The sequence below is a fragment of the Phaethon aethereus genome, assembly GCF_964289735.1.
Source record: "Phaethon aethereus genome assembly, chromosome: 3".
NCBI classification, from domain to species: domain Eukaryota; kingdom Metazoa; phylum Chordata; class Aves; order Phaethontiformes; family Phaethontidae; genus Phaethon; species Phaethon aethereus.
In genome coordinates, this window is record NC_138576.1 from 128,319,880 (window position 1) to 128,342,182 (window position 22,303).

General features: G+C 41.4%; 1 protein-coding gene across 4 annotated transcripts in view; it reads left to right on the top strand.

The window, feature by feature from the left end:
- The window catches only part of RTN4 (reticulon 4), a 51,692-nt gene that overhangs the window by 24,900 nt on the left and 4,489 nt on the right, over positions 1–22,303 (top strand). For 3 of the 4 annotated variants that reach the window (XM_081998074.1, XM_081998075.1, XM_081998076.1), the window contains 2 exons: positions 11,679–11,886; positions 14,703–14,841. In XM_081998074.1, coding sequence (XP_081854200.1) covers positions 11,679–11,886; positions 14,703–14,841 — 347 coding nt within the window. Of the gene's footprint in view, positions 1–3,413; positions 3,938–11,678; positions 11,887–14,702; positions 14,842–22,303 lie in introns of those variants that run through there. The other variant, XM_081998077.1, reaches the window with a different exon arrangement.

Here is a 22,303-nt window from a genome sequence, read left to right on the forward strand (position 1 = left end):
CTTTGATGCCATCTAGTGTTTTTTAAACGAACTGTGACTCTGGTACACTCTGCCTCTCAGAGGATTGCATCCCAGGTTTTGAGAAACTCTGAACTACTGAAGTTAGTTTAATATTCTTAGAGTTAATAATTAAATATGTATATTTTAGCCTTTCTGTCATACAGACTTTTTTCACTGATAACCTCTTATTAACTTTTGGATAGAGATTGTTAATTCTCCCAAATAACCCAGAAAACCATGCTTTCCATAAACCTTTTTTTGATTGGTGGGATGTGGAGGATTTTCTGTTACTGAATTACAAACTCAAAGTATATTGTAGAATCCCCCAAAATCTAAACCTCTGACCGTGACAGAAAGCCGTGTACTGAAATGTGACCATGTTGGCATTTTAAATCTCTCAGCGTATTCGTGTTGAGCGTGACAATAATATTTGAAAATGGCATTGAGATCTTTACTATCAAGACAGTCAGCATCACAGGACACCCTTGTTTCATGGTGGTTTTGAACATCAGGCTCTGTAGACATTCATTTCAGATTAAAACTTACGGGTTTACAGGTCTCTTATTTTCATATATGCTTCAGGGCACTCTATAACTGAATTACAGAAATGCAGCTAATTTCTAGTATCTTAGATTTCCCAGATTTTTTTGAGGGTGCACATTCAAAGGTGAAATCCAAGTGGGAAATGTGCTTTGAGAGGTTGGTGGAGTGCTAGTAATGATGAAGCTTTTCTTCTTGCTTCTGAATTGTGGGGGCAGAAATAAAATACTTCCTGTGATTCTGTAACAGCAAACCAGGTCATTACAGTTACATGAAGCTTAAAAGAAGTTAGAAATGCTGCCTCACACCAGCACTGTACCCATTTGGCACATTTCTGTTAGTTTTTGTTTGCAGATAGTTAAATAGAGCTATTCAGCAGATAGGAAGTGTTTGGCTTGGTGTCTTGTTTTTCACTGGTGGGGAAAAATACCTTTGAGTTTCTTTCAGGAGCAGATGATTTATAAAATAGAATTTAATTCGACATAAAATCTTGATTTGATTTCATCTGACTGTGTTCTTAGATTCTTTGATTGTTCGGGTCATCTTCTATGCCACCAGGTAAATAATAAATGGAGACTTTATTATTTATTATCCAGGGTGGAGAATTTGCAGAGGAGTAGGAGGAATGGAGAAAAAAAAGCCCCAAACAACCTCAAGTGAAATTTTCTGAAGGAAAGACCTAGACCTGCTGTGTTTCATTAGGGCTCTCATGTCACCCCTGCTGGGAGGCAAAGGCTTGTACAGCTAAGGCTGCTAATAGAGCGAGGCCTTTGGGAAGTTACTTGCAGAGTGGCAGAATTATGGGGAAAATGGTGCGTTTTTGTAAGTAACTAACTTTCCCAGAAGTGCTGTAGATAGGCAGCTGCATTGAATGAGGCTTTGGGCAAGAGCGGAAATAGGTAGTCATCCAAAGTGCTCTCCTGTGGGAAGTCAGGAACACCCTTCAGTGCAAACATGCTGTCGTCAGTCCATCTGCTCAGGGTGATTTAATGACTGTGTAGTGAGTAAAGTACTCGCCCTGCAAGCATGCAGCCCCTTTGAATGTAGGTGCGTTCAGTAGGAGAACATGTTTAGAATTGATTGTGTCTGGTTTAGCTGTCTGGGTGACTTGATAATACCATCTTGTAAGTAGCCTGTTAGTTGGATAGTTTCTGTTTAAACGTTGGTGTAGAAACAAGTGTGCAATCTCCCTTATGAAATGATAAAGTTTATGCAGAAGTTTGTCGATAGTGCTGGTACTCAGTTTATATGTAGAATAGGGTTACATGGGTGTATCTTGCCTGAAATAAGAGATGTGAGTACAGAGGGATACGGACTTCATTTTAGGTATTGTTTGCATGGAGCGGTAAGAGTGAATATTAAGTATGCAAAGAGTAAAGAGGAGGATCTTGAGAGCAGGGAGAAACTCCTGTGGAGGGAGTCAGAGGCTCATTCGAGACGGGAGGATAGGGACTGGTAACACAGCTATTCTCATGGCTGGGCTGCCTGTTTGCCCGTGTTCTGGCTGCTGCTGATTTGCTGTGGCTGCATGTGTGGCTACAACAAAACGTCTGTTTAGGAATGTGCTGCCTAAATACACTATTTTAGGTATGTATTATAAACAATATGAAGACCAAAAGAAGAGGCTTTAATTGTGTATGTTTAGAAATTTGACAGTGGAAAGAACTTTCTGTAAGCATCAGGTTTCTAACTAAATAATTTAGAGACAATGCAGTCATCCAGACAATGTGGGGGGAAAACCACGGATTTTGGTGGTTTCCAGCTGATCTTAAGAATTTCAGGACAAAGACAGAAGCAGATTTTCAGAGGCATTTTGTACTTTTGTATAGTGCTACTTTTCAAATTGTCTTGCACTATGATGTTTGAATAGATACTTCTCACTTCCCTCCAACAGTAAGTGTTTTGATTTACCTGTTGAAATTGTGCATGAAACGCACATCTCTATATAGGTTAAAAATATATATAATTCATCTTGCTGTCAAAGGAAGCCTTAAATTTATGTAGCAATTGAAGTAATAAACAGGGCTTTCGGGTAAATTTGTGGTAATCTTTCTCTGTGTAAGATTGTCTGTTCTAATGAAAAGTAAAAGTGTCTATTTAAGAACTGAATCAAGCTCTCCATCCCAGCCAGTCTACATTATTTTTGAGGAAATGTGTGAATGCCCTCTTCTAGTTCTTTAGAAAATGGTGTATCAATTTTTTAAGAAGCTTTGGAGCAGTGCTGGGAAATCTTTAGCATTTTATTGTCAGCCCCGGATCTTAAGATGAGACTCTAAACTGGAAGAGTAGTCATATTTTTTACAGCAGAGACGGAAAACAGAATGACAATGTCGTTCTCGCAGCTCTTCTCTTTCAGATTTTGAGTTTCTAGTTTATGCTCATTTCATGTCTGTACAATACTTTCTGTATGTTACTTTCTATATGTTAGTAGTGAATGTGTTAGTGTTAGAACTTTCAGGTTCTTGTTTTTATTTAAATGAAGGGAACAGTTAATTGTCAGGTCTGCAGCTGACAACAGAGGATGCTGATTTAAAATAAAAAAGGGAAGGTGTTTGGTTGTAGGAGTTAGGTAGAGGGCTAGATAACTGTTCTTCTCAAGCCTCCATTAAGGTGAATAAATAGGCTGAGCAGTTCATAAGGACTAAAGATAGCAGCAAAAAGACTTCTTGTGTCTTCAGAAGCCTTTTGCTTCTGTTACAGGCACAGGAAGGGTCCTATTCTGTTTTCCGTCAAGCTTTTTTTTTTAAAGGGAGTGGCGCATTACAAATATGTCTCTGTTAGTCTTCTAGACAGTCAGATGTTTGTTTAAAAAAAAATGAGGGGAAGACATACATCTAGGAAGTTTGTAAATGTGTTTTAACCATTGTGTGAAAAGCAATCTGTTTAAAGCTTGTCTGGTGACCACTCTTAGCTCTGCTGTGAAAAGCTGCTTAGGGCGGTTCGGCTTTTGTTAGCCTGCGCTGAGCCTTGCTGCGCTGGTGTTTCAACGCACTGGCGTTTCCAGTGCACTGGAGCTGCTCTGCAGGGAGAAGCCGGCTCCCTGCCGCCGATTTCTTTTTCTGCCTTGTGTCTTTTCGGTTCTGTTGGCAAGCAGTAAGAAGGAAATGGCGGCACCGATTGCATTTGAGTTTTAGTGTCGGAGCATTAAGCCGCCTGGTTACAGCTCGCACTGCGTCAGTCGTGCTCCACACCCCGCGCCGTCAGCTGACCGGCCTCCTGCAGCACCAGTGCAGCAGCAGACTGCAGAAGCTGCTGGGGAAGCCCATGTTTCCCATCCTGGGCTGTAGATTTCTTCTCTTGCAGCTGTCCTCTTGGTATGCATAATTGATAATCACAGCTGGAGGGTAGATCATTTGTGGAGAGATGGACAGTCAGCCGAGCAGTTGGAAGGATAAGGGTATTTGTTCTTTCACCTTTTTTCCTTTTTTTTTTTTCTTTCGAAAAGCTAAAGATGCTGTGGGTTGTTTTTAGCAAATGGTGTTTGTAGCATGTATTTGATTGTGAAATGTATCTGAAGATGTAAGATCTATTTGTACTGTATGCAAATTTGTAAAAGCTGTAGGTTAAAATGGGTAAATGTGAGCAATGCAGAAGAATAAATTATTTATGTAGGTGAAATAGCTTGTGTGACACTGCAGATCTTTTTCAGCCCTACAGAGCATATTAAAGAACAGCTTGTTTTGGTATGCACTGCATGAATACCAGCATAGTCTGAATTTAGTTGATGTTCCTTTGAAATTCCTAGATTATTAATAATTTAACAATACTAACCATTAACTTGAAAGAATGTAGTGTCTGCAGTTCATGTAGTTTAATAATTTTATGAGGAGAAATCTCATGCAGACTACAGCAGGGTCGTGTGGGAGGTTTTTTTCCTGTTTGGTATAGTGTGTTTGTTTGGAGTCTACCCTTAATCATGTTTGCTTTGGATTTTTCATAATTCTGTTGGATTCTAGGTAAAACTGTGTCTGATTTTTCAGAATTTACAGCCATAATACCAAATTGTTTTAGGTAAATAAGTAGCTAACCTTAAATTACTGTGGTTCTGACCTTTGTTCCTGTAACCACCAATGGGAGATCATCAGTGTAAATCTCTGTGGATCATTATATTAGTGCTCGGTGTGTAAGAGTTTAAGCCTTACTTGAATATGTAATCTTCAAACTTTATCAACAAGACAAGCTTTAAAAAATTTGAATCATCTCTGAATACTTAAATATCTTCTTAAAGCGCCCCGTCATACTTGTACTTGTGAAGTTTTCCTCCGTTTTTATAACGATTGTTCAAAATCTGTGGGGTTTTTTCCACTTGGACAAAATTGTCAGCTGTCTAGAATCCATAGAATGCTCTATCAGAACCTAAATATGTAGTAGGAAAGCCCTGCAGGGGAAAAAACTTTGCCCCTGTAAAACAAGTTCGTAAAAGTTCTAATCTTTCATTAAAGGACTGGAAAATATTAGGAAAAAGTATTCTGCAGTGTTTAGTAATATGTTCTTGATGTGTAACTAGTCTAAATGTTCAGCACGCCATATGTCAAGCCTGAAATTCTTGGGGTTAAAGAAAAAAAAAAAAAAAGAGGAAGGGGTGAGGCCAGAAGGTTTTTGTAAAAATTGAAAGGCAAGTTTCAATTTTTGTATTTTCAATTTTCAATTTGGGTATTCAGGCCCAATTTTCAGGTTTTCTTTTACCACTTGACAAGCAGGATTGGTGGTGGCCTGTCCCTCACTGCAACTGAAAGCAGACATTTCTGAGCCTAGAGAAATCCTGGAGACCTTGAGAATAATGGAGTCTGTCTTGGTTTAAAATTAATGCATTGCCACTCATGAGCATGCCTGTATGGCACACTTGGGGGGAATATGCTAACCAGTGCAAGCCATGCTGTTACAGCTGCATGGAGGCCCGTAATGTGGGGTCTGTGCACTTGGCTTCTATGCAAAATGTGGACCTGACCAGCGTGTAATGGAACTGTCATCAAATGAACAAAGCAGACCTGAACACATCCTACCGGCATATTTTGTGCTGGTATAACTGCTTGAAACAGTGTTTTAAATTCCTCTTCCACCCGCTTTGTTTTTACATAGTGGCATCCCCTTAGGTGGAGGAAGCTGGTTTAGTGCCTATTTCTCCCCACCAAGGAAGTCCCTACTGTCTTAATTATAATTTAGTTTGTAGACATAAGCGCTAAAAGAAAACAGAAGCAGAGCAAGAAGGTGGTTTTCTGGGGAAGCAGAAGAGTCTGGTTCCTCTTCTTTTGCAGCTGTTCTTGAAGCCTGCTTTAGTGTGGTTTCTGGTAGCATTTGTTTATAATGAGATGAAGACGCCTTGTTTCATGGGTTCTTCTTTTGTTAGGTCAGGCTCCAGTGGCGTGGAAAATGATGGGTAAAGTTCAGGGTCTGATTACATTATTCATCTTGCCCCAAAATAAATATAGAAGCAAATATTGCAACATGTTTCTTTCCATGCTAAGAAATAACTTTTTTTTATTTGAAGTAATCATCAAATCTAAAACCAGAGAAGAGCCAAAAGTATGGTTCAGAGTTAGAGTTTCCAGCTAAAGCACTGCTTTCCAATTAATATAATTCCAAACTTAGGTTTGGTATGCGTGTTTCTTGTGCTGCGGCCATAGTGGTTGAGGAACCAGCATAGTGAAAGTGGTGCAACCTGTAGTATTGATTAATTGCTGTGGTATTGATCATCTAGATAGCAGGATGAAACAGGTTTATCTCGGGGATGGCATGACTTTTATTTTTAGCACGTTTAAAGACAGGCCTACGTGGAGTAAGTGGTACTAAATGTAACATTTATTGATTTAATTTTTAATTATTCCAGTGAGTTGTCAGGTTTTAATGGCTGAATAATGCTAATGGTAGGACGAATGCCACAGCTATACTTTCCGGCTATTGAGAATTATTTTAAATTTTTTTATGAATGTGCTGAAAGTCTATCTGAATTCTGGTTCAGATTAGTTAAATGGTGGAAAACATTGCATAGGCTTCTGCAGCCCTTGATCTTTTAAAGTTTTTATCATGCCTAATCGGGGCTTTGGAATGATTTTCCCAGTTCATACATTGTGCACACATGCACGAGTATGTGATTAAGTAGAAATGAAAGCAAAATACTGCTTTGGCTCATTAGTAATTTTAGATAACATTTTCATTTTTGGGGGACAATCTGGTAGTGTCGGACTTCATTTTCATTCTAGCATGTACTTGTGAAATCTGTATCGCTTTTTGTTGCTAGTGATTGTGGGGCAGATGTGCCAAGTCTGAAATAGGTGTGATGCAGACTTGTTTTCTGACCTTTGGGATCCAGTTAGACAAGCCTGGACGTGCCACTCCTTGTAATATCTGTCCCTAGGACAGGGAAGGCTCTGTTGGTTGAAGTCAGCTCCATGTGCTTGGCACCACGTGCGGTCATGCTATAACCACCCAGTTTCACCAGGCTGGGATTGTTTTGTTGTTACTGACACGCAGCAAGGCAGTCAAGGACCAAACGGGCTTCCAACACGTCTGATCAGGGTAAAACGAGGCTTGAATTTTGTGGCCCAGTCTGTAACTGCTGCTGCTTAGGTTGTCAACTGTGATTTTAAATGGTCATTCTGATGTAGGAAATCTTGAAAATGTCAAACCCCAGCCTACTAACGGTGTTTGTGCTTGGCAGACTTTGACCTCTTGATGGGTTGGTGGCTTCTCCTTGGGGTTTGTCTATCTCCAGCTGGGGCTGCCCCACACTGGGCTTGACCAGGCTTTGAAAGTGAAACTGCAGGGTCAGATCTTGCCTGCTCGATACACTGCATAAAAGAGCAGTGGAAACCCTGAAGATCAGTGTCATGCGTAAATATGAAGTTTACTTAGCGTAACTGGAAAATGCCTCTCTAAACAGAAATTCACAGCAATTTGCCTGTTTGTGGTTGGGTACTGGCTTTTGCTGGTCTAGAGTTAATTTTCTTCACAGCAGCCTGTATGGTGCGATGGTCACAGTGTCACTGTGCACGTCAGATGCATTTGAAATCTGCCCATTCTCAACCCTTGTATTCCATTTCTGTATTAGTACAACGCTGGCTGTTCTTAAATGGATCCAGAAAAGGCTCGCTCTTGTCCTTCTACACTATTTTTACTATTATTTGAAGAATATAAAGGAGTTCTGCTTACCTTTCAGACTACAGAAAGGTTCTAGTGTAACGGCCGTTGTTCATACAGCGTTTGTAAATCGTACACTGTTTGCATTTTTTGAATCTTCCTTCTCCTTTTACACAAACAGCCTTTCTTTGGCACTGAACCCCTTTTTTTGTTTGTTTCTAAATACTGGATAGAGAGTAGTTGTTCATTGTGAACGCGGATCTCTCGCTCCGCAGCTGCATTCCAAGGACTTAGCGCAGAGGCAGCCATTGGCGGGGGCCAGCGAGATTTCGGCTGGCAGCGCGGCGGCAGGCAGTTGCGTATATCTGCCGACCTCTGAATGCCCTAGCAGGAAGTGAAAAGGCTCTGGGTAGTCAGCTGTGCAAGATCTGGGTGCATGCAGGCACACTCAAGATGGATGCCAAAATGGGTTAGTCCCTTTTTCTTGGTTTTCTTTAATAGATGTGAATTAAACTGGCTTGTAGATCTCGAGGCTTTCAATTTCTCTTTCTAAAAAAAGAGAGGGTTACTTGGTTCAGGTTGGTATTTTTTTTTAAGAGGATTATCAGGTTAAATATATCAAACCACTTGTTTTTGTCATCAAAAACCAAGATGAATTGTTCAGTTTTAAGTTAAATGTCCGTGAAAAAAAGAAAATACTTAAAAAAAAAAAAAATACAGTGATAAACCTATCACGGCACTTGCTTTAAAAGCAAAATGTAATTGGATGAGTTCTGCATCTAAGGCACGGATGCTAGCAGTACTATTTTTAGACGTGCCAAGTGACAGTTCGTGCTTACCAAATGTAGGCAGCTGTTCTTGCTTTAGAATAGGCCTGCAATACTTGCATTAAATGCATGACACTATAGTTCATGTTGTGTAAAATAAAGTTTAAAACAGTTTCCACAAGGAAAGATACGGCTTGGCAGGGCTCTTCCTGAGAAGTGATTGGGGGGTTTTGTTTTTCTGTTGTTGGTTTTTTTCTTTTCTATCTGCTGTGAATATCTTGTGTATAAGTTAAAGCTAGAAAGCTGCTTCTAAGTAATGCTTTAAATCTTTTCTTTTACTTTGGAAAGAGATGCAAATACCTGTTTCCGATCAGTTGGAGAATGTAAATCAATTTCATCATGTACTCTCCTGGACTGAAAATTATAAATCAGTTTTTTAGTGACTTATAACACAGAATTTCCCTTTGAGGAATTTACAATGAAATCAGATACGTCTGTCGTTAAGCTGAGGCCGATATGGTAGCTCTCCAGATGGAGGGGAGACAGTGAGGAAAAATGCTTCATGTGCAGCTTAAGTCTGCTCTGGGCGGTCGCAGCTTGGGGATTTTTTTGATGGATCACTGAGAACAAAAGACTTGATGGGTTGCTAGAGGCCATTTGGCATTTGTGGTATGCCTTAATTCCAGCAATTTACCTTTGTTTCTCGTGTTTTGGAAACTGTCATACAGATGAATTACTGTCTTTCCATTCCTTATAACTGAGTTCAGGTATAATGCGTTGCTGCTTGTAATAAATGATTTGCTTTTGTGGTAAGAACCTGCTTTTTAAAACTGCGTTACAGAGGAGGGAGTATCTCATTTACAGAACTAATGCTATCTGCAAACGGAGAGGAGTAGGGCTCATACTTAATGTGTCACATGATACGGGAGCAGCACCCAAATTTGAATGTATGGATACTCAAATTGCAGCGTTTAAAAATAGTTTCAGTATTTGAAGTAAATACTCGGAAAGAAATGAGTTCTTTAAAAGATTTCCTGCATGATTTAGGAGCACAAAATCCACCAACTTTTTTTGTCAAGACTAGTTTTGAAAGTCTCACCCAGGCCTTACAGCTGCTTGCAGCTCAGTTTAGGTTTACAGTTTACAACGATTTTTAGGTCAAGCTCACAATTTTGTAAGCTCCTTTGACGTGCTAAACCTTCTAACATCAGGTACACAGAGACACTGATAGACACTTGTGATTAGAAGCAAAGCCAAAGAAAATGTCATTAAATTTTAGAGGTTATGGCACGTACAAAAGGAATTCTGTGATGGCTTGACTTTTTTTTTTGTTGTTGTTTGATTGATTTTTACAAATATCACAGAGAAGTTGTCTTGCTTAGAGTTTCATTTGTTTGACAGGGAAAACAGAAGTGCAGCTTCGTAACATGAAGAGACCCGGCGGAATAACAGGTCAACAGCAGGGTGCATGGGTAGGTTGGGCTGCAGTTTGACAAGGACTTTAGATTGGTGCTGTTCTGAAGCAGGAGTGTCACCTCCTTCAGTTGGCTGCTCTATCTCTCACTCCATATGTTCGGGGAGTCACATGGTGAACCACATCCAGAATCTGATCTGGCTGGCTGCTTAGTTTTTATTTTATTTTTTTGGTGCAGTAGTTGTCAGCGGCATACAGAAACCCAGGCTGGTTCTGTCTGTGGCCGTGCAGAGGAAAGGGGTGGGATTGAGTGGTGCTGGAGGGGTAAGGCTGTTTATTTCCACATCGATTTTGGTTTATGACAAATTTAAGGTGTTCATGCAACTGTAACTGGCTTCTGCTGTAGAGCTTCAGGAAATTTCTGCTGAAATGTGGATTAAATATTTGGATAAAATATTTTGCATCATGAAAATGGCAGCTTTAAGTTTCTGGCGAGGGTTCTCATGTGCCTGCTGCTCAGTATGGTTTCCCTATGGAAATAATTAGGAGAGGACTTCAGCTTCTGCAACGCTCTGAAATTGCTCTGTAGCCCCAGTGGCATTCTCGTGTTGTGCCTACAAAGAGATTTTGCAGACTTTTCCCTACAGAGGCTACTAAGTATTTAATGTTGGTGCATTACCACATTATCATCCTGTCAGAAATAGTAGTCAAATTTTATTTTTTTAGTTTTCTTTTACAGTCATTCAGAGTAAGAATCTGTTCTGACTTGTGGTATGCTATTACTTCAGTGAGAATGAGATAGGATCACTAAGCTTGTGTTGTAATATTTTTTCTATTATTTGTCTTAAGTTCTATGTCTAAAAATTCTTCTGTTATTGCCATTAACAAGCAGTTTTGATGCAGAAGACGAATTTGTTCTTGTGAAAATCTAATCAGCTGTGCAAGTAGAAATCATAAAGAATGGATTTTATTGTGTGTCTCACCATGAAGTATAAAACTAGACTAGATGCCCCTGCCCAGTTCTGTACTCGGCGATGGAGAATGACGTTTGCAGATTTCGTGAGTTCAGTAAGGTGATCAGCCGATCAGCTGCACCTCAAAACAAGCAAATCTGCAATGGATGTACTAAGCCATGACCTACGACTTGTGCAAGGGTGTAGTTTACTCTAAACAGTGATGCTAAAAATGGGATGATACTGTCTTCTGTCATGAGGGTTGCTTAAGGAAAAAATAAACTTGGTTTCCAAATGAAGTATTTTGCATTGTAGCACAGCCAAATTAGTCTGGATTGAAATTTCAGTGAGCTTATTCCCTGTTGATTGTTCAGTCTGCCATCCATAATCAACATTATAAACTCCTATGGGAATGTCTTCAGTCAAAAGGAAACGAACTGTTAATGAGTCTTGAGCCAGTGCCTTTGCCTCTACCAGGCTTGCAAAGATACAGTGGTTTAGAGATCTGGTAGTGTCTTGTCATTTATCCTAACAGGGAATTGGAATCAGTCTCTTCAGTGAGTGGATCTCCACAAAACCCACAAAAATAAAATGAAATGAAGCGCAAACTGCTGTGGTTCTGGTGCAGAATATAGCATGGTAATTGAAGAGATTAATTCTGACATTGCTTAAGGGCAGAACTGTTCTTAAATTTTAGCAATTACGTTTGAGGTAATCCTAGTAACAATAATCCAAATAATCTGAAGTCCAGTGCAAAATCAGTACTAAAATAACCTATTTCTAGTTGTAATTTCAGCTCTGGTTTGACAGTGAGATTGCGAGTTCCATTCTTGATGACTCTCAGCAGTCAAATGAATCACGTTTTACTGTTTTCCTATGGATGCAAAAGGTATCTTGTTCTAATTTTTTATCTTTTTTAAATTTTAGTTGTTGACCTCCTTTACTGGCGAGACATTAAGAAGACAGGAGTGGTGTTTGGTGCCAGCTTGTTCCTGCTGCTTTCATTAACAGTGTTCAGCATCGTGAGCGTGACAGCTTACATTGCCTTGGCCCTGCTTTCTGTGACGATCAGCTTTAGGATATACAAGGGAGTTATCCAGGCAATCCAAAAGTCTGATGAAGGCCACCCATTTAGGTGAGATTTATCTTTTAATTAAGAAAAAGTATGTTGTTTTGGGGAATAGCAGTATTGGTGCTGTTAGAAGCAGTAGATGACATATGCCATAATATGTTGCATAATAATGTAAGTAGTTTCTGTACTGAAAAATCTGTTACCCAACCTATGACTACTCATTCAGTTTTTCTCAGTAGGCATACACAGCGGTAAAGAAAATTATTTGAGCACTTGGTACAGGGAATTTCGCTAGAATATCTTCGGTTACATTTTTTAAAAATCTGCGTATTCAATCTAATGGAGTAGTGTGTGCATTTTAGAATGGTATAGTCTTCAGAATGTGAACCAGTGGCAAATGTTGAACAAATTTTAAAGAATACCCAAGAGATGCTGCACTTTCAATGCAATATATTTAGAAAAAAACGGAATAAATGTAGCAGGCGATGCTTTTATCTTTTTGGAACTGTTTTTAAGAATACTCTTAAAATTTGTGTTTTAGTATGTAGCAGCATAGCTGTGTTCTCCACATGCAAGGCTGCCTTGTCATCAGCAGAATACAGGTTCATTGCAGCCTGCCCAGATCAGAAATCCAGAAACTTGGGCTCTGAATTATAAGGCTTGCGGAGCTGAATCCTAGGATTAATTTAGGTCCTCAAAGAGGACCTCCGAGCTCTTCGCTTTAATTGATGAGCTAAGTCCTTGGGGCATACCATGTGTCCACTTCCCTGCAGTGTGGAAAGATGGTGTCCACGGTATTCATCCTGTCCTGTGTGGAGTACAGTGCTGCCCATTATTGCAAAGCTGCATCTTAAGAGGAGTAAAAACTTGTTAGAGTAATTAGTAAGAGTGCATGTTTCCTGTTTCCATACCAGCCCTGTCCCACACTGCTCAGACTTGCTTCTCTCCTTTTATTAATCAATGAAGCGGTGCAATTTCAGTTTTCCTTGCACCTTTCAGAAACTCCTGCTTGCTCTCCTATTTACAGCTCTCTTACTAATTTTGTGGTGTTTCCAATTATTCTTACTCTTTTCCTCTCATCTTCAGTAAGGCAAAGTAAAATGTTTTCCTGGGTTTACTCCCATTCTTCCCTAAGTATGTGTAGTGGCTCTTTTACCCAGTGGAATTCAATCTGTGCCTAAACCAGCTGTGGAACAAAACTCTGGAAGAAAAGGACTACTTGCTTTCAAGCTTAGATAAAAAAATACATCTGAACAATTGGCAACAACATTCAGTATAGCAGCTTGAAATATATATCTTTTATAAACTTAGTTTTTTGTTTGAGTTGTTTTTTTTAACCAACGGGGCCTTACATGGCCATCTTTATTCACCTTCAGTAGGGTGAATAATTCCCAGCTGAAATCCTGTTTGCTCTGTCTGCCCAGTAGTGCTCTTCAGTAGCCAAACAGCATTTCCAGCTTTACCAGTTAAGTTTGTTCTTAGCAAGAACAAGCAAAACTTGTTCTACCCGTGCTCTTTCTGCAGTTTATTTCTAAAAATACTGATATTCATAACAAGCTTCCAGTCATTCTTGTCCGACATACCTGGTTGCTTACTTTTTATCTGTATAGCTTCAACTACAAGAAGGATGTTTTTACTTTAATTTAGTTTGACAGTGAAGAGCATATCCATGAGATCAATTTAATTTTTCATTCAGGTACTGAATATCTTCCTGATGAGCTGAGAAGGGTATGCAGATTCAAGCCAGGTGTGGACAGCAGAACGTAGCCTTGAAATGGCTGCGGTCTGTAGTTACCGTTTAAAATATTTTAATTTGTTTTGGACTTGCCGCAAGGCCATGTTTAGCTTTGCTGACATACGTAGGAGCCTCCACTGTGCGTTTCTTATTTTTAAAAAACTCGAAGAAGAAAACCACCCCAACGCAGAATCCCCCCCAAATGAAAGCAAAAGTTTAACAACTGCACTAACTGTAAAATGAGTGCCCTGTTCCAGATGTGCTGCATTGCTCCTTCTCCCTCCAACATGCAAATTAGGTAAATTATTCTCTATTTAGAGTCTAAATTGCCATAGCCACAGCAACTGCAGATAAAAGTTGCAGTGTAGTGGAAAGAACACTTGACCAGAGAGGAGCTTATATCTTTTAACAGAAAGAACTGCTGTCACTAACTGTAATAATTTTTTTAGAAAATCATGAAAACCTTGCTCATTTTACCATGCTTTAGTCTATTTGTTACAGCCTAATGGTGACTTCAGAAGTGCCTTCCAGCAGTATGAATGGATATATTGCTTTTGTAGGATTTTTTCTGTTTGAGAAATGTAGGAATCTCATAGAATATTAGGTTGCCTAATGCAACAGCAAAACCAGAGAATGGCACACACCCCCCATACCCCCCCAGCCTGTCTGTCTGTCTCATTTTTTTAAATACACTTTGGCCTTATTAGCGTAATAGATTACAGCATATGCTGAGGAGTAGGAAAAGCCTTCATAGACCAAGCAGCATATGGGTCAGTGGTGCTGGACACTCTTTTGGCCACTCGCTAGCCTTGTCTGTTCACACATACATGTTAGCCAGCACACCTTTTTTGCCGTGTCCAGGTAAGACTCTGTGAGTGACTTAGTAAATGCACTAGCACAACATAGCAGTAAGAAAGAAAGAAAGATTTTTTTTTTTTTTTTCTTCTAGGAGGTTGTGGGGATTTTTTTAAGGTTCACTTTTACTTTCTAAGAGTAACTTAGGTTAGTTCTGTTCTATCCTTTTAGCATTCCTCATGTGGTGAGGTTTTTCTCTTTATAACATAAAAAGAATGTACGTTGAAATTGTATGTTTAACATATAACGTGTTTACAGTAAAGTTTCATAAGCTCTTCTTTCTTTGCAGGGCTTACTTGGAGTCTGATGTAGCTGTGTCTGAAGAGCTTATTCAGAAATATAGTAATGTTGTGCTTGGTCACATTAATGGCACAGTCAAAGAGCTGAGACGTCTCTTCCTAGTCGATGACTTAGTTGATTCTCTGAAGGTAAGTTTACTTCAGCTGTAGATACAGCAGCCTTGTCTAAATAGACTCCTTGCTGACCTAGCTTAGCAAAGCCCACTAGTCCTTATAAACCTGAATGAACAATGGCATCGTTGGCTCCGTGTAAGTAAATACTGAGTTTTAGTTTGCTTGTTGGAAGTACTAAGCCGTTTTGTTTTTCAAGAAGTATAGCTCTCTGTTAGCCTCACTGAGTGGAATATAAAGTGCTGCATGCAGTAAAAGAGTGGCTGACTTCATCTATACTTTATTTTGACAGTATAATAAAAATGAATGGAAAACTGAAAAAAGCTCTGTCTGCATGCAGTTTAGCTGTTACACCTCCTCGCTGGTGCTTCACAGCAGAAATCTTTTAAGAAAACAAGACATTGGGCATTCAGAATTTGTCACTAACCTGTATCTCTTCCTCTTGAAAAATCTAAGTTTTGGGCTAGAGTGGCGAAGTCTGGTTTTGTTTTGTTTTTCTGTTTGTTTCTGTACCGAGACTAGCAAGTGGTTAGTGTACAGTTACTTGCCTTAAACAGTAGGAGCTCCTGTGTCTACTTTTTTGCTGGAAGAGTGGGGACGGAGTGATGCCCTTGTTTTACTAGGAAGGTGGACACCTGTTTCAGTCCCTGGATTTGGGTGTGAATAGCTGCCTCATTTAGGGATGCAAGTTACTGAAATGGGTTTTGCAGGTTACTATACCTCAAGATATCTGGTTATGCCTAACCAGATATCTTGAATATGTCCAAGTAGTATTTAAGAGGATTTACTGAAGGTAGCAGAACAAAACTGACAGTGAAGAATAATTTAAAAAAAATGGGCTGAAAACCCTACAATTTTCCTCTGTGAGAATTATATTCTCTCCTTTCAAGCTAATCGCCTTTCTTCGTTTTTCAAACAATTGTTTCCTTTTCTGAGTACAGCATGTTGTCCATTTCTTTTTCAGTTTGCTTAATCTTCTTGAAATAAAGTTGTATTTATCCTCCAGTAAATCCCTTAGTGCTTTGTAAAGTCCTTTGAGGAGTTGTGGGGTTGGGGGAAGGGGTTTCTAGTGAAACTTGCAGGAAGATAGACAGGCTGTAAAAGTCTTTGTTATATTTGTGGAATAGAAATAGGAGGCGGATCTTACCCAGAGTTTCTAGATCCAGTTTCTCATTATGCTTCAACTTAAGCACAGAGTTTGTGCCAGAAAAGTTGCACCTGATGTTGTGCAAGTCTCCTGCAGTTAAGAGTCCTTTCCCTCTGGAGAAAGGAAAGATTATAAGGCTGTTGGGTTATTACCTGGGGTCTGCTGCTTGTGATAGATTCATTTTCTCAGAAGGGCAAGAGGAGGTGGGATATTAGCCTGTGGTTTTGTCTAAGAATCTTCCTGCTCCTAAAGGGCTGTGCAGTAGAAGTGTTTTTATGAGGTGTCTGTGCATTCTCATTTTCTGGTCATTTTTCTGGACATGATTAATACTGATGCAATCATTTTATGGCAAAATGGCTTAAATAAGGCCATTGTTATCTGTGCCTTGCTGCTGTTTCCACGCAGGGATTGCGCTTTGATGGCTAAATGCTCTCACCACTGCCCATTGGTCTGGTCTGCAAGAAGCAGTGTCTCGCCTTCATGCTTAAGTGACCAAGTACTTAGGATTCATCTGCGCAGCATGTCAAGGCCACAGCCTTGACCAGAATAATTATTGTTACATGGCTAGAATTGCATTTTGGTAACTTAGACTTGGTGTGTGCGTGAGGAAAAGAACATATTCTTTGTTTATCGTGTTTTTTAAGAGCATTGAGTTTCGGTGCTCAATTAAGCATTATTTTGCTTAAGTCGTGTTTGGACCTGATTAAACATCACAGAAAAACTTGTGTCATAGAATGGTTTGGGTTGGAATGGACCTTAAAGTTATGTAGTTCCAACCTCCCTGCCATAGGCAGAGACGCCTTTCACTACACCAGGTTGCTCAAAGCTCCCCCCCAACCAAGCCTTGAACACTTCCGGGGATGGGGGGTAGCCACAACTTCTCTGGGCAACCTGTTCCTGTGCCTCAGCACCCTCATAGTGAAGAATTTCTTCATTATATCTAATCTAAATCTACCCTCTTTCAGTTTAAAGCTATTACCCCTTGTCCTATCACTACATACCCTTGTAAAAAGTCCCTCTCCAGCTTTCTTATAGGCCCCCTTCAGGTATTGGAAGGTGGCTCTAAGGTCTCCTCGGAGCCTTCTCTTCTCCAGGCTCCAACAAGCCCAACTCTCTCAGCCTGTTTTCATAGGATGGGTGCTCCAGCCGTCTGATCATCTTCATGGCCCTCCTCTGGGGTTGCTCCAACAGGTCCATGTCCTTCTTATGTTGAGGGCCTTATGTGGGGTCTCACAAGAGCGGAGTAGAGGAGGAGAACCACCTCCCTTGATTCTTTTGATGCAGTCCAGGATACGGTTGGCTTTCTGAGCTGCAAGTGCCCATTGCCAGGTCATGTTGAGCTCCTCATCAACCAGCACCCTCAAGTCTTCCTCCTCAGAGCTGCTCCCAGTGTGTTCTCTGCCTAGCCTGTATTTGTGCTTGGGATTGCCCTGACCCACATGCAGGACCTTGCACTTGGCCTTGTTGAACTCTTGAGGTTCACGTGGGAGCACCTCTTAAGCCTGTCAAGGTCCCTCTGGATGGTATCCCTTCCCTCCAGCATGTCGACCGCACCACTCAGCTTGGTGTCATTGCCAGACTTGCTGAGGGTGCCCTCAATCCCAGTGTCGATGTCGCTGACGAAGATGTTAAACACCACCGGTCTCAATACTGACCCCTGAGGAATGCCACTTGTCACCGGTCTCCACTTTGACATTGAGCCATTGACCTCAACTCTTTGAGTGTGACCATCCAGGCAATTCCTTATCCATTGAGTGATCCATGCACTAAATCCATCTCTCTCCAATGTAGAGACAAGGATGTTACGTGGCACAGTGTCAAATGCTTTGCACAAGTGCATGTAGACTCTTCCCTTATCCACCAATGCTGTAACCCCGTTGTAGAAGGCCACCACCTCCTTATTCTCCATGTGCCTTAGCATAGTTTCCAGGAGTATCTGCTCCATGATCTTGGGCACAGAGGTGAGACTGACTGGCCTGTAGGTCCCCGTGTCTTCCTTTTTTCCCTTTTTAAAAATGAGGGTTATGTTTCTGTTTTTCCAGTCAGTGGGAACTTTGCACCAGACTGCCACAACTTCTCAAATATGATGGATAGTGGCTTAGCAACTTCATCCGCCAGTTTCTGCAGGACCAGTGGATACATCTCATCAGGTCTCATGGCCTTGCGCACCTTCAGGTTCCTTAGATGGTCTCGAATCTGATCTTCTCCTACAGCGGGCAGTTCATTTTCCCAGTCCCTGCCTTTGCCTTCTGTGACTTCGGTGGTGCGGCTTGAGCACTTGCTGGTGAAGGCTGAGGCAGAAAAGTCTTTTGAGTATCTCAGCCTTCTCCATATCCAGGGCAGCCAGGTCCCCCGTTTCCTTCTGGAGAGGGACCCACGTTTTCCCTAGTCTTCCTTTTATCACCAACATATCTATAGGAGCTCTTCTTCTTGTCCTTGACATCCCTGGCCAGATTTAATTCTTTCAGGGCTTTAGCTTTCCTAACCTGATCCCTGGCTGCTCAGACAATTTCTCTGTATTCCTCCCAGGCTACCTGTCCTTGCTTCCTCCTTTGGTAGGCTTCCTTTTGCGTTTGAGTTTGTCCATGAGCAACTTGTTCATCCATGCAGGCCTCCTGGCATTTTTGCCTCACTACTTCTTCATTGGGATGCATCTCTCTTGAGCTTGGAGGCGGTGATCCCTGAATATTAACCAGCTTTCCTGGGCCTCTCTTCCCTCCAGGGCTTAATCCTATGGTACTCTACCAAGCAGATGCTTGAAGAGGCCAAAGTCTGCTCTCCTGCAGTTCAGGGTAGTGAGTTTGCTGTGTGCCCTCCTTGCTGCCCTAAGGATCTTGAACACCATTTCACGGTCAGTGCAGCCAAGGCTGCCCTTGAGCATCACATTCCCTCCTTGAGTGCCACATCACCAGCCCTTCCTTGTTGGTGAGAATGAGGTCCAGCATAGCACCTTTCCTCCTTGGCTTCTCTGTCACTTAGAGAAGGAAGTTAATGTCAATGCATTCCAGGAACCCCCTGGATTGCTTATGCCCTGCTATGTTGTCCCTCCAACAGATACTGGGGTGGCTGAAGTCCCCCATGATGAGGACCAGGGCTTGTGAACATCAGGTTGCTCCTACCTGTCTATAGAGAGCCTCATCTGCTCGATCTTTCTGATCGGGTGGCCTTGTACCAAGACCCCTACTATAATGTCACCTGTCCTCCCTTTAATCCTGACCCGTAAGGTCTTGGTTGGCTCCTCATCCATCCCCAGGCAGAGCTCCATGCACTCCAGCTGGTCACCGACATAGAGGGCAACACCTGCTCCTCATTTCCAGTGCCTGTCCTTCCTAAAGAGCCTGTATCCTTCCATTCCAACGCTCCAGTCGTAGGAGCCATCGCACCATGTCTCCGTGACGCTGGTGAGATCATAGGTCTGCAGGTGTGCGCATGTCTTTAAGTCCTCTTGTTTTTTCTCTGTGCTACATGCGTTTGCATAGAGGCATTTAAGCTGGGCTCCCAGTGAAGCTGACTGAGTGGCTGGAATTCCTTTGTGCTGCTCTTCATATGCTCTCCTGCTGAGCTGTGATCCTTCTCCAGGCTCTGGGCATCTATTGCTGGCACTGGTATCAAACTGGTAGTAACGGAATGGATTGAGGTTCCCCTCCCCTGGCAGCTTTAGTTTAAAGGTCTCTTCACCAGCTTGGCAAGCCTATGACCAAAGATACTCTTCCCCTTCTCTGACAGATGGACCCCGTCAGCCCCCAGCAGACCCAGTTTCTCAAAGCAAGTCCCATGGTCTAAGTAGCCGAACCCCTGGCTGTGGCACCACCCCTGTAACCCTTTGTTGATTCGCCAGATTGTAGTCATAAGGTCATTTGTATTTCTTTAATAATTAAGCCCTTTGTGGTATGTTCCTTCACCTGAGTTATAAGAATTTCCACACCATTTGTTCAGAGATCACAGTCCCTTGCAGGAAGGGAAAAGGAAGCAGTGTGCAGCCAACTGTTTCAGTCAACACCGCTTTAAAAATTAGGCTTTTCGGAGGAATTATGGTAGGAGTAGAATTGATTCCAGTCAGAATGTCTTCAAGGCACTCTAATCACTTCTAAAATATTATGGTAATATAGGAAAGGCATGTTTATTCAGCTGAACTAATTCATTTTCCCCTCTCTTCTTCTGACATTTAAAATATTGGATGTAGGTTAATTAGTCTAATTTATGGTAGTTGGGAGCAACCCTTATATGAAACCAGTGAATGTCAGGACAGTTCATAAGCACAAGTTGCTGATTTTGAAGAGTTTGTGTTTGAGGAGAACACGAAGATGCTTGGGGTCTTATGTAATATAACAGCCCTGGTTTACAAAAAATAAAAATACCTTGGCTCGTGTACTTTAAACATCTTCACTATAGGAAACAGCATGTTTGTGTATAATTAAAGTTTACAGAGCTTTAATGGAGAAAATGTCTGCGGGTCATTTTTATCGTGTGTAATAGTTCTGGCTGTAAAATCTGCCTTGTTAAGATTTTTTCTTTTTTATTAAACAATGGTTCAGTCATGGAAGTCTTAAAATGAACTCTAAATATTTATGCAGGAGATGTTCCTCACAGCTCTTGAGGAACAATTCCACAGGAGCCCTTGCCAGAGAGTCCCAGGAGAAACTGCACTTTGTCCCGATAAGACAGCGATCTAGTGCTTCATCTCCAGCTGCGCAATGCCCCCCGGTCTGACACCGGGGCACAATTGCATTTGACTTGTCATTGCTCAACTGATGTTTTGAGAAACAGAGCCCTTAGGTGTATTTGAACTATTTTATAGTAAAGAAACGGATAGATGGACATTTCTGGGTGTACCATTAAATTGGGGTATGCTTTGGGTACTGGGGAGTTATTAATCGTTGGAAAGACGTAGGCAGAAACCCAATTCAGGCCATCAGATATACTGTGGTTTTTTACTGGTTTACATTTCCTTGTAATGTTCAGGCTGAGTTTGGGCCCTGTGCTTTCCTTCTGACCTGTCCTGAGAATGTGGGAAGAGCAATATTATCTTTGTAGGTCAATCCTGGGTTGTCTTCTGTTTCATTTTTCGTCTTAAAGATTTAAGTGTTTAGACATGTCTCAGGTAAGCCTTTTGCCTTTGTAAGGTTCTTGGAGTTTGTCTCATTTCTAAGGAAAAAAAGTAGAGCCCAATATGTAAATGTGGGATTGAGATCAACTCCACTTAATCCCGGGAGTGTGTTTTAACTGTGAGAAGTGTTTGAAGAGAGGAGTTGTGGGAGGGCAGTTCTGAGGCTTTTTTCCTGAACTTCACTCACTTTGGTAGCCCAAGCTTTCAAAATAGCTGTCCCTTACTGGCGCGACAGAGAGAGGGGGTGGTCTCGCTGGGGTCAGTGGTTCCCCCTCCTGCCTGGTATGAATAAGTGAAGTGGATTAAAAACTGCACATGCAACACAGGTCATTGTTAGCCCTTGATGCTGCTCTGGACAGACATTTGGAGAAGCAAAGCCTCTGTCAGTCAAATGGTTAACTTCTGGATTTTGATCTTTCTTGGGCCATAAATTCAATGCTCGGTAAATAGGCTTGGATAGTTGTGATAACTGTTGGACTTTGGGATTGATTCGTATCTGTTATCCCTCTGCTTACATAAACTCACATTTTCTGACTTGGTCATAGTCTTCAGCAATATTACTAAATGTTCGCCTGACCGGGGCGGTGCTTAGCTTCGGTAATGTGTTCGTGCAGAGGAGATCGTGGAGAGCTGTCAAGATGCTTTGCTGTGTGTGCGTGAAGCCTGCATGTTTGGGTTACTGAACGCACAGCCTGCAAGAGAATCGTTCTGAATGATCAGAAGCGTGGAGGCTTTCTGCTGCAGTAAAAGTTGTTGACTTTCCTGGCTTTGCTGGGGAGGGGAGCGTGCTGCACATACAGGAAAGTATTGGCTCCGTTAAAATGTCTTGTGCAACGAGGCAGGCAGGCAGCTCTCACCCTGGCGTTGCGGAGAGCAGAACTGGGCCAAGGTTTGAATGAATCATGAGGGAGTTGAGAGAAATCTGCTTTATTTTTCTTGAGAATCCTGCCAAAATCCTTCAGTGCGAATGCAGTTGATGGTAACTTTGCAGCCTTGTGTGAGCGTTAGCTTTGTGCCTCTAGTGCTGTTTACGTCACATCTAAAAAGAACTGACAGATAACGAACTGCATCTTTTGCAATTAATCCTACCGCATTTTGAGTGGGATCAGCTTTTGAATGAAGCTCTTGAAGTAAACTTCATTTCATTACAGGGATCATGCATTTAAACTTGTATCGATTGTCATGCCCATATCTTACTGATGGCTGTTGATTTTGTTTGGTTTGGA